Source organism: Cyclopterus lumpus, chromosome 3 (genome assembly GCF_009769545.1).
Source record: "Cyclopterus lumpus isolate fCycLum1 chromosome 3, fCycLum1.pri, whole genome shotgun sequence".
NCBI lineage: Eukaryota > Metazoa > Chordata > Actinopteri > Perciformes > Cyclopteridae > Cyclopterus > Cyclopterus lumpus.
Window position 1 is genome coordinate 30,637,297 of NC_046968.1, and position 12,500 is coordinate 30,649,796.

Here is a 12,500-nt window from a genome sequence, read left to right on the forward strand (position 1 = left end):
TGGTCCCTGAGAAGACGGCCCTTTAGAGGACGGTCCCTGAGAGGACGGCCCTTTAGAGGACGGTCCCTGAGAGGACGGTCCCTGAGAAGACGGCCCTTTAGAGGACGGTCCCTGAGAGGACGGCCCTTTAGAGGACGGTCCCTGAGAGGACGGCCCCTGAGAGGATGGTCCCTGAGAAGACGGCCCTTTAGAGGACGGTCCCTGAGAGGACGGCCCTTTAGAGGACGGTCCCTGAGAGGACGGTCCCTGAGAAGACGGCCCTTTAGAGGACGGTCCCTGAGAGGACGGCCCTTTAGAGGACGGTCCCTGAGAGGACGGCCCCTGAGAGGATGGTCCCTGAGAAGACGGCCCTTTAGAGGACGGTCCCTGAGAGGACGGGTCCCTGAGAAGACGGTCCTTTAGAGGACGGCCCCTGAGAGGATGGTCCCTGAGAAGACGGCCCTTTAGAGGACGGTCCCTGAGAGGACGGTCCCTGAGAGGACGGTCCTTTAGAGGACGGTCCCTGAGAGGACGGTCCCTGAGAAGACGGCCCTTTAGAGGACGGTCCCTGAGAGGACGGCCCCTGAGAGGATGGTCCCTGAGAGGACGGCCCTTTAGAGGACGGTCCCTGAGAGGACGGTCCCTGAGAAGACGGCCCTTTAGAGGACGGTCCCTGAGAAGACGGGTCCCTGAGAAGACGGCCCCTGAGAAGACGGCCCTGAGAGGACGGTCCCTGAGAGGACGGTCCTTTAGAGGACGGTCCCTGAGAGGACGGTCCCTGAGAAGACGGCCCTTTAGAGGACGGTCCCTGAGAGGACGGCCCCTGAGAGGATGGTCCCTGAGAGGACGGCCCTTTAGAGGACGGTCCCTGAGAGGACGGTCCCTGAGAAGACGGCCCTTTAGAGGACGGTCCCTGAGAAGACGGGTCCCTGAGAAGACGGCCCCTGAGAAGACGGCCCTGAGAGGACGGTCCCTGAGAGGACGGTCCTTTAGAGGACGGTCCCTGAGAGGACGGTCCCTGAGAAGACGGCCCTTTAGAGGACGGTCCCTGAGAGGACGGCCCCTGAGAGGATGGTCCCTGAGAGGACGGCCCTTTAGAGGACGGTCCCTGAGAGGACGGGTCCCTGAGAGGATGGTCCCTGAGAGGACGGCCCTTTAGAGGACGGTCCCTGAGAGGACGGTCCCTGAGAAGACGGCCCTTTAGAGGACGGTCCCTGAGAGGACGGTCCCTGAGAAGACGGTCCCTGAGAAGATGGCCCCGAGAGGACGGTCCCTGAGAGGACGGCCCTTTAGAGGACGGTCCCTGAGAAGACGGGTCCCTGAGAAGACGGCCCCTGAGAAGACGGCCCTGAGAGGACGGTCCCTGAGAGGACGGCCCTTTAGAGGACGGTCCCTGAGAGGACGGTCCCTGAGAAGACGGCCCTTTAGAGGACGGTCCCTGAGAGGACGGTCCCTGAGAGGATGGTCCCTGAGAGGACGGTCCCTGAGAAGACGGTCCCTGAGAAGATGGCCCCGAGAGGACGGTCCCTGAGAGGACGGCCCTTTAGAGGACGGTCCCTGAGAAGACGGGTCCCTGAGAAGACGGCCCCTGAGAAGACGGCCCTGAGAGGACGGTCCCTGAGAAGACGGCCCTGAGAGGACGGTCCCTGAGAGGACGGTCCCTGAGAGGACGGCCCCTGAGAAGACGGCCCTGAGAAGACGGCCCTGAGAGGACGGTCCCTGAGAGGACGGTCCCTGAGAGGACGGTCCCTGAGAAGACGGCTCCTGTGAGGACGGCTCCTGAGAAGACGGCCCTTTAGAGGACGGCCCCTGAGAAGACGGCCCTTTAGAAGACAGGCCCTGAGAGGACGGCTCCTGAGAGGACGGCTCCTGTGAGGACGGCTCCTGAGAGGACGGCTCCTGAGAGGACGGCTCCTGAGAGGACGGTCCCTGAGAAGACGGCCCCTGAGAAGACGGCCCTGAGAGGACGGTCCCTGAGAGGACGGTCCTTTAGAGGACGGCCCCTGAGAAGACGGCCCTGAGAGGACGGTCCCTGAGAGGACGGCCCCTGAGAAGACGACCCTTTAGAGGACGGCCCCTGAGAGGACGGCCCCTGAGAAGACGGCCCTTTAGAAGACGGTCCCTGAGAAGACGGCCCTTTAGAAGACGGTCCCTGAGAGGACGGTCCCTGAGAAGACGGCCCCTGAGAAGACGGTCCCTGAGAAGACGGTCCCTGAGAAGACGGCCCCTGAGAAGACGGTCCCTGAGAGGACGGTCCCTGAGAAGACGGCCCCTGAGAAGACGGCCCTGAGAAGACGGCCCTGAGAGGACGGTCCCTGAGAGGACAGTCCCTGAGAGGACGGTCCCTGAGAAGACGGCTCCTGTGAGGACGGCTCCTGAGAAGACGGCCCTTTAGAGGACGGCCCCTGAGAAGACGGCCCTTTAGAAGACGGTCCCTGAGAAGACGGCCCTTTAGAAGACAGGCCCTGAGAGGACGGCCCCTGAGAGGACGGCTCCTGAGAGGACGGCTCCTGAGAGGACGGCTCCTGAGAGGACGGCTCCTGAGAGGACGGCTCCTGTGAGGACGGCTCCTGAGAGGACGGCTCCTGAGAGGACGGCTCCTGAGAGGACGGCTCCTGAGAGGACGACCCCTGAGAGGACGGCTCCTGAGAGGACGGCTCCTGAGAGGACGGTCCCTGAGAGGACAGTCCCTGAGAGGACGGTCCCTGAGAAGACGGCCCTTTAGAGGACGGCCCCTGAGAAGACGGCCCTTTAGAAGACGGTCCCTGAGAAGACGGCCCTTTAGAAGACAGGCCCTGAGAGGACGGCTCCTGAGAGGACGGCTCCTGTGAGGACGGCTCCTGTGAGGACGGCTCCTGTGAGGACGGCTCCTGAGAGGACGGCTCCTGAGAGGACGGCTCCTGAGAGGACGGCTCCTGAGAGGACGACCCCTGAGAGGACGGCTCCTGAGAGGACGGCTCCTGAGAGGATGGCTCCTGAGAGGACGACCCCTGAGAGGACGGCTCCTGAGAGGACGGCTCCTGAGAGGACGGCTCCTGAGAGGACGGCTCCTGAGAGGACGACCCCTGAGAGGACGGCTCCTGAGAGGACGGCTCCTGAGAGGATGGCTCCTGAGAGGACGACCCCTGAGAGGACGGCTCCTGAGAGGACGGCTCCTGAGAGGACGAGCCCTCATGAGTTCATGTTTCCCTTGAGCATTTGGCTCCGAAGCGGCGACGACTATAAGAGCAGATTTAAAAACTGCGTCCAGAGCTGAGATCTCTCAATCAGCAGCTCGGCCTTAATTGGCTCTTCTGAAAGCTGTTGAAGGTCAGCTTGAGGTCATGCTGGAAATGAGAGCAGAGGCTGGAAACAAAGGCCCAGTAAACCTCTTAGAACTGGACCTGTTGGACAAAGAGCCACATTCTTGGGGGGATGAGGACAGGAGTCACAGGGCTCGCTGCAGGGGGCCTTGCTGTGGAGTTAACAGAACAGAACAGTGGAACGAGCTCCTCGGTGGTGGAACGAGCTCCTTAGTAGTGGAACGAGCTCCTCAATGGTAGAACCAGCTTCTCGGTGGTGGAACCAGCTCCTCATGGTGGAACCAGCTCCTCGGTGGTGGAACCTGCTCCTCGGTGGTGGAACCAGCTCCTCGTTGTGGAACCAGCTCCCCAACGGTGGAACCAGCTCCTCATGGTGGAACCAGCTCTTCATGGTGGAACCAGCTCTTCATGGTGGAACCAGCTCCTCGGTGGTGGAACCAGCTCCTCATGGTGGAACGAGCTCCTCATGGTGGAACGAGCTCCTCATGGTGGAACCAGCTCCTCAGTAGTGGAACCAGCTCCTCAGTAGTGGAACAAGCTCCTCAGTGGTGGAACCAGCTCCTCGGTGGTGGAACGAGCTCCTCAATGGTGGAACCAGCTCCTCGGTGGTGGAACGAGCTCCTCAGTAGTGGAACGAGCTCCTCAATGGTAGAACCAGCTCCTCGGTGGTGGAACCAGCTCCTCATTGACTTCAGGACAGCAGAAAGTCTCTACATCTTCCACCGTGAACTAAAACACATCTTTTCCGACTATACCTTGAATAAAAACACTTACTTATGGTATAACTCATGGTATTACTTATGGTATTGTATTATTCATAGTATTACTTATGGTATTGTATTATTCATGGTATAACTCATGGTATTACTTATGGTATTGTATTATTCATGGTATTACTTATGGTATTACTCATGGTATTACATTATTCATGGTATAACTCATGGTATTACTTATGGTATCCATTTTCAATACCACTTATCCTCATTAGGGTCGCGGGGCGCTGGAGCCTATCCCAGCTGACATAGGGCGAAGGCAGGGGACACCCTGGACAGGCCGCCAGTCCATCGAGGGCACATGTAGGGACATACAACCATTCACTCTCACATTCACACCTATGGGACATTTAGAGATCAATTAACCTGCAGCATGTCTTTGGACTGTGGGAGGAAGCCGGAGAGCCCGGAGAGAACCCACGCTGCCACGGGGAGAACATGCAAACTCCACACAGAAGGACCCGCGCGGCCCTCTTGCTGTGAGGCCACAGTGCTAGCCACTACACCACCGTGCATTACTTATGGTATTACTTATGGTATTGTATTCTTTATGGTATTACTCATGGTGTTACTTATCGTATTACTTATGTATTATTTATGGATTACGTATAGTAATACTTATGGTATTACTTATGGTATTACTTATGGTATTACTTATGTATTATTTATGGATTACTTATGGTAATACTTATGGTATTGCTCATGGTATTACTCATGGTATTACTTATGTTATTACTCATGGTAATACGTATGGTATTACTGGTGGTATTACTGGTGGTATTACTTATGGTATTACTCATGGTATTACTTATGTTATTACTCATGGTAATACGTATGGTATTACTGGTGGTATTACTGGTGGTATTACTTATGGTATTACTTATGGTATTACTCATGGTATTACTAATGGTATTACTCTATTACTCATGGTATTACTAATGGTATTACTCTATTACTCATGGTATTACTCATGGTATTACTTGTTGTATTTTGGTAGTAGGAATGCCATCATGGAACGCCATCGCTCGAATGCAAGCATTGTAACGCCATTATGGGAACGCCATTATGGGAACGCCATTATGGGAACGCCATTATGGGAACGCCATTATGGGAACGCCATTATTGGAACGCCATTATGGGAACGCCATTATTGGAACGCCATTATTGGAACGCCATTATGGGAACGCCATTATGGGAACGCCATTATGGGAACGCCATTATGCGAACGCCATTATGGGAACGCCATTATTGGAACGCCATTATGGGAACGCCATTATTGGAACGCCATTATTGGAACGCCATTATGGGAACGCCATTATGGGAACGCCAATATCGGAACGCCATTATGGGAACGCCATTATGGGAACGCCATTATGGGAACGCCATTATGGGAACGCCATTATTGGAATGCCATTATGGGAACGCCATTATTGGAACGCCATTATTGGAACGCCATTATGGGAACGCCATTATGGGAACGACCATTATGGGAACGCCATTATGGCAACGCCATTATGGGAACGCCATTATTTTCAATTCAGTTTATTTTGTATAGCCCAATAACACAAATCACAAACTCCCCTCAGAGGGCTTTACAATCTGTACACATACGACATCCCTGACCTTTGACCTCACATCGAATCAGGAAAAACTCCCCATAAATAACCTTTGACAGGGAAAAAAGTGAAGAACCCTTCAGGAGAGCAACAGAGGAGGATCCCTCTCCCCGGATGGACAGATGAATAGATGTCATGTGTACAGAATGAACAGCATTTACAAAGTTACATAAACACATTACATGAATATGACAATGTATGAATGGAACTCCAATCCATGAAACAGAAGGAGGTAGAGAGGAGGGGGCGGGGCATCAGCAGGGCCAATGGGAGGCCGGTTCACCAGCATCAGACACCTCCAGGTCCAATGGACCCTATGAGACGTGAAGTCACAACGACTCCGGGGAGGAAGCAGAGTTAATAAGGTGCAATGGAGAGATGTAAATTCATCCATAAGGAGAGAGAGAAGAGGAGATAGGTGCTCAGTGTATCCTAAAACATCCCCCAGCAGCCTATAAGCCTATAGCAGCATATCAAGGGGCTGGACCAGGGCAAACCTGATTCAGCCCTAACTATAAGCACTATTAAAGAGGAAAGTCTTAAGTCTATTCTTAAATGAGGTGACTGTGTCTGCCTCCAGGACTGAAAGTGGAAGCTGGTTCCATAAAAGAGGAGCTTGATAACTGAAGGCTCTTGCTCCCATCCTACTTTTTAGGACTCTAGGAACCACAAGTAGCCCCGCATTTAGTGAGCGCAGCTCTCTAGTGGGGCAATATGGTACTACAAGCTCCTTAAGATATGATGGTGCATCACCAATCAAGGCTTTGTAGGTGAGGAGAAGAATTTTAAATGTGATTCTTGATTTTACAGGGAGCCAGTGCAGAGCAGCTAATACAGGAGTCATGTGATCTCTTTTCTTAGTTTTTGTGAGTACACGAGCTGCAGCATTCTGGATCAACTGGAGGGATTTAAGAGACTTATTAGAGCAGCCTGATAATAAGGAGTTGCAGTAATCTAGTCTGGAAGTAACAAACGCGTGAACCAGCTTTTCTGCATCTTTTTGAGACAAGATGTGCCTGATTTTTTAAATGTTACGTAGATGAAAAAATGCAATCCTTGAGATTTGCTTAACGTGGAGTTAAAGGACAAGTCTCGGTCAAAGATAACTAGAGATTCTTTACAGTGGTGTTGGATGCCAGGGCAATGCCATCTACAGAAACCACATCACCAGATAATTGATCTATGAGGTGTTCAGGGCCAGTAAAATAACTTCAGTTTTGTCTGAGTTTAACATCAGGAAGTTGCAGGTCATCCATGTTTTTATGTCTTTAAGACATTCTTGAATTTTAGCGAGCTGGTTGGTCTCCTCTGGTTTGATCAATAGATATAATTGAGTATCGTCTGCATAGCAATGAAAGTTTATGCAGTGTTTCCTGATAATATTGCCCAAAGGAAGCATATATAAGGTCAATAAAATTGGTCCAAGCACAGAACCTTGTGGAACTCCGTGATTAACGTTGGTGGTCATTGAGGCTTCATCGTTTACAAATACAAACTGAGATCGATCTGATAAATAGGATTTAAACCAACTTAGTACGGTACCTGAAATGCCAATCGACTGATCCAGTCTCTGTAATAGGATGTCATGATCAATGGTGTCGAACGCAGCACTAAGGTCTAATAATACCAGTACAGAGATGAGTCCTTTATCAGCACTAAGGTCTAACAAGACCAGAACAGAGATGAGTCCTTTATCAGCACTAAGGTCTAACAAGACCAGTACAGAGATGAGTCCTTTATCAGCACTAAGGTCTAACAAGACCAGTACAGAGATGAGTCCTTTATCAGCACTAAGGTCTAACAAGACCAGTACGGAGATGAGTCCTTTATCAGCACTAAGGTCTAACAAGACCAGAACAGAGATGAGTCCTTTATCAGCACTAAGGTCTAACAAGACCAGTACAGAGATGAGTCCTTTATCAGCACTAAGGTCTAACAAGACCAGTACAGAGATGAGTCCTTTATCAGCACTAAGGTCTAACAAGACCAGTACGGAGATGAGTCCTTTATCAGCACTAAGGTCTAACAAGACCAGAACAGAGATGAGTCCTTTATCAGCACTAAGGTCTAACAAGACCAGTACAGAGATGAGTCCTTTATCAGCACTAAGGTCTAACAAGACCAGTACAGAGATGAGTCCTTTATCAGCACTAAGGTCTAACAAGACCAGTACAGAGATGAGTCCTTTATCAGCACTAAGGTCTAACAAGACCAGTACAGAGATGAGTCCTTTATCAGCACTAAGGTCTAACAAGACCAGTACAGAGATGAGTCCTTTATCAGCACTAAGGTCTAACAAGACCAGTACGGAGATGAGTCCTTTATCAGCACTAAGGTCTAACAAGACCAGAACAGAGATGAGTCCTTTATCAGCACTAAGGTCTAACAAGACCAGTACAGAGATGAGTCCTTTATCAGCACTAAGGTCTAACAAGACCAGTACAGAGATGAGTCCTTTATCAGCACTAAGGTCTAACAAGACCAGTACAGAGATGAGTCCTTTATCAGCACTAAGGTCTAACAAGACCAGTACAGAGATGAGTCCTTTATCAGCACTAAGGTCTAACAAGACCAGTACGGAGATGAGTCCTTTATCAGCACTAAGGTCTAACAAGACCAGAACAGAGATGAGTCCTTTATCAGCACTAAGGTCTAACAAGACCAGTACAGAGATGAGTCCTTTATCAGCACTAAGGTCTAACAAGACCAGTACAGAGATGAGTCCTTTATCAGCACTAAGGTCTAACAAGACCAGTACGGAGATGAGTCCTTTATCAGCACTAAGGTCTAACAAGACCAGAACAGAGATGAGTCCTTTATCAGCACTAAGGTCTAACAAGACCAGTACTGAGATGAGTCCTTTATCAGCACTAAGGTCTAACAAGACCAGTACAGAGATGAGTCCTTTATCAGCACTAAGGTCTAACAAGACCAGTACAGAGATGAGTCCTTTATCAGCACTAAGGTCTAACAAGACCAGTACGGAGATGAGTCCTTTATCAGCACTAAGGTCTAACAAGACCAGAACAGAGATGAGTCCTTTATCAGCACTAAGGTCTAACAAGACCAGTACAGAGATGAGTCCTTTATCAGCACTAAGGTCTAACAAGACCAGTACAGAGATGAGTCCTTTATCAGCACTAAGGTCTAACAAGACCAGTACAGAGATGAGTCCTTTATCAGCACTAAGGTCTAACAAGACCAGTACAGAGATGAGTCCTACTTTCTCAAGGATCTTAGAGAGGAAGGGAAGGTTAGAGAGGAACGCCATTATTGGAATCATTGGAATGCAAATTAAATTATAGACAGATTTTCCTCAAATTGAATATTTCCTTTAATTGTTTTCACTATTTTCCAAAGCATTGTCTGTTAGAATAGATCAACACTGTTATTCTGTTGGGAATTGTCCCTCCAATAACTAGTGCTGATGGTGTATTTATAGCACTATTTCTGCAGAAGGACCGACTGCTGTTGCAAGATGTTGCATTTCTTTACTTTTGGACCAGACATATTGCTGCTTCACCTTCTCCATCCCCTCTGTTGTCCTCAGAGCGTTCACCTGCTGACGAGGGCCAGCTGTCCCAGTGGGATCAGGTGTTGAAGTTCAGGACCTGTTCATAAAACCCTTGTGTTACTGAATGAGGCCCTTTGAGAACCCTGTGAACTCTGAGTGACCCTCTCGTGGTCTCATTCCTCACGATGACGTCCTCCTCTGACAGCGGTGACCATCAGTCCATGTGTTGTTGTTGGAGCGTGATGACTTCCAGGTTTATCTCCTCTGGAGAGGAAGGCGTCCTGAACTTTGGACCTCTCCTGAAGCTCCTTAATGAAACACTGAGTGGCTCCGCCTCCTTTACAAACTGCAGCATCTGTTGATTTCAACTTTGAACACACAGCTGCTGATCCCTTTATTTATTATCAGGTCCAAAATAAAAGTTAGATATGATAAGAATACAAATACACGATGAAAAGATGTGTTTCTAAAGCTGCCTGCCCGTGACCTCCTTCGTTCAGCTTGCCTCGTGTCAGCAGTTTGAGGCCCTTTTCCAAACTTCATTGTTCAAATCAGTGAAGTTGAAGCCAGAGTCGTGATGAAGATGGAGCTGCTGTGCAGATGTTGAGGATGTTGAGACCTCCACCCAGAGACAGATGTGTGTGTTGACCTCTCTTCTGCACACATCCACTTTTATTTCTTCATCCGAGGGCCCCTCGGAGCCCTTGGCCTCATTACGTAACACTGCTCCTCCTCCTCCTCCTCCTCCTCCTCCTCCTCCTCCTCAGAGCGACAACATCCCTTAACTGTCTGTTTTACGGAGATGGATCTGCTGCTCCAACATTTACACTGGGCTGGTTCCAGAGAGGCAGCTCAGGCTGCCACACTTTACACAGCAAAACGTTCCCAGCAGAGCGCTTTAGACACAAAAGAACAAACAGGGATCAGGTTCTAGGTGCTCGGGCTTCTGGGAAACTGGGCGAGCTGCAGGTAATGTAACCGATCCCCATGACGGTGGGTTCAGAGGGACCCTCATGAAAAGACATCTGTGGACTGGATGCAGTCGGGGTTCTGGTCTCACACAGGAAACACTCTCATGCTAACAGCTGTATCACCACCATGCAATCATGGGAGGCTCATCCCGGTGAGAAGAGAGCTCATGTGAACCAAAGGATGTCCTCACAATGTCTCTGGAGACTTCTCTTCTGGACATTTAGCTCTCAGGATTGTTCTCAATGTCATTCAACACAGTTCATGAAACTGACGATGGACAACGATAAGCTCTCAGATCATCACAGGACAACAAGTCTCCAGCTCCTAAATCCAAAATCAATTCATTTCCATTGATCGGTATCGTTACACCGAACAGTGTCATTACAATGTTGAGGCAATAAATTACACCAATATTGTCGTTAATGTGGTCTCTGTCCAAACCTGCCAGCTAACCAAACAGCTGCTGGGCGATGAGCCAAGCTCAGCAGGAGGAGGAGGAGGAGCATGAGGAGCATGAGGAGGAGGAGGAGGATGTGGAGGATGAGGAGGATGAGGAGGATGAGGAGCATGAGGAGCATGAGGAGGAGGAGGAGGATGAGGAGGATGAGGAGCATGAGGAGGAGGATGAGGATGAGGAGGGTGAGGAGGATGAGGAGCATGAGGAGGAGGATGAGGAGGATGAGGAGGGTGAGGAGGATGAGGAGGGTGAGGAGGATGAGGAGGAGGATGAGGAGCATGAGGAGGAGGATGAGGATGTGGAGGATGAGGAGGATGAGGAGGATGAGGAGCATGAGGAGGAGGAGGAGGATGAGGAGGATGAGGAGGATGAGGAGCATGAGGAGCATGAGGAGGAGGAGGAGGATGAGGAGGATGAGGAGGATGAGGAGCATGAGGAGGAGGATGAGGATGTGGAGGATGAGGAGGATGAGGAGGATGAGGAGCATGAGGAGCATGAGGAGGAGGAGGATGAGGAGGAGGATGAGGAGCATGAGGAGGAGGATGAGGATGTGGAGGATGAGGAGGATGAGGAGGATGAGGAGCATGAGGAGGAGGAGGATGAGGAGGATGAGGAGCATGAGGAGGAGGATGAGGAGGATGAGGAGGGTGAGGAGGATGAGGAGGGTGAGGAGGATGAGGAGCATGAGGAGGATGGGGAGCATAAGGATCATGATGAGCATGAGGAGGATGAGGAGGATGATAGGGGTGAGGAGAATGAGGAGCATGAGGAGGAGGAGGAGCATAAGGATCATGATAAACATGAGGAGGATGAGGAGGATGAGGAGCATGAGGAGGAGGATGAGGAGGAGGAGGATGAGGAGGATGAGGAGCATGAGGAGGAGGAGGAGGGTGAGGAGGATGAGGACGATAAGGAGGATGAGGATGATGAGGCAGATAAGGAGGATGAGGCGGATGAGGAGCATGAGGAGGATGAGGATGATGAGGATGATAAGGAGGGTGAGGAGGATGAGGCGGATGAGGAGCATGAGGAGCATGAGGAGCATGAGGAGGATGAGGAGGATGAGGAGGAGGAGGAGGGTGAGGAGGATGAGGAGGATGAGGAGGATGCTTCTCTTTAACTGTATGGATGTGACGCGCTCACATGGAATGTAATCCTTCATGTTCAGTGTAATATGAGATAATAATCTACTGTTGTTACACTGCAAAATATTAAAATTATTTTTTTATTGGCCTCAAAATCAGCAAGTGAACAAAGTGGGTTTTAATTATTTAGATTAACTGGAAATTTCTCACAGAAAAAATAATTGTCTTGGTCAAAATCTATTTTTAAGACCTGGACCAGGGTCCGGGTCTCGAGGGGGGTCAGGCTCTGTCATGAAGTAGATGTCATTGTGTCCCTGCAGGATGTGACTCTGGCTTTGGCAACGCGACGGCCAAGTATCTGGACGCCATTGGCTTCGAGGTGTTTGCCACAGTGTTGGACCTGTCAGGAGACGGAGCCAGAGAGCTGCGGAGGACCTGCTCCCCCCGACTCACCCTCCTCCAGGTGGACATCACCCAGCCACAGCAGGTCCAACAGGCCCTGATGGACACCAAGGCCAAACTGGGCCTCAAAGGTAACGCTTGTTCAGGGCCAGATGGCTGATCCAGTGAAGGCCCGGGGGCTCTGCTGAAGTGTGTTCCACTCTCTACAAGAACACATGGTGGCTTTCTAGGAACTCACTGAACTGAAGCAGAAGAGGTGGGATGGAAACTATTGCATAAGTGATTTAAGAGGAGTGAGTGAAGAGTGAATACATGAGGGGTTTATGAGGAGAAAGAGTAACTTAAGACCTCATGAGGAGTAAGTGTGGCTCTGTACCTGATTGCATCAGTGTTCCATTGA

General features: G+C 50.6%; 1 protein-coding gene across 1 annotated transcript in view; it reads left to right on the top strand.

Moving 5' to 3' along the window:
* The window catches only part of hsd11b2 (hydroxysteroid (11-beta) dehydrogenase 2), a 29,697-nt gene that overhangs the window by 1,992 nt on the left and 15,205 nt on the right, over positions 1-12,500 (top strand). Inside the window, exon 2 of the mRNA XM_034529661.1 lies at positions 12,019-12,231. Coding sequence (XP_034385552.1) covers positions 12,019-12,231 — 213 coding nt within the window. The remainder of the gene's footprint in view (positions 1-12,018; positions 12,232-12,500) is intronic.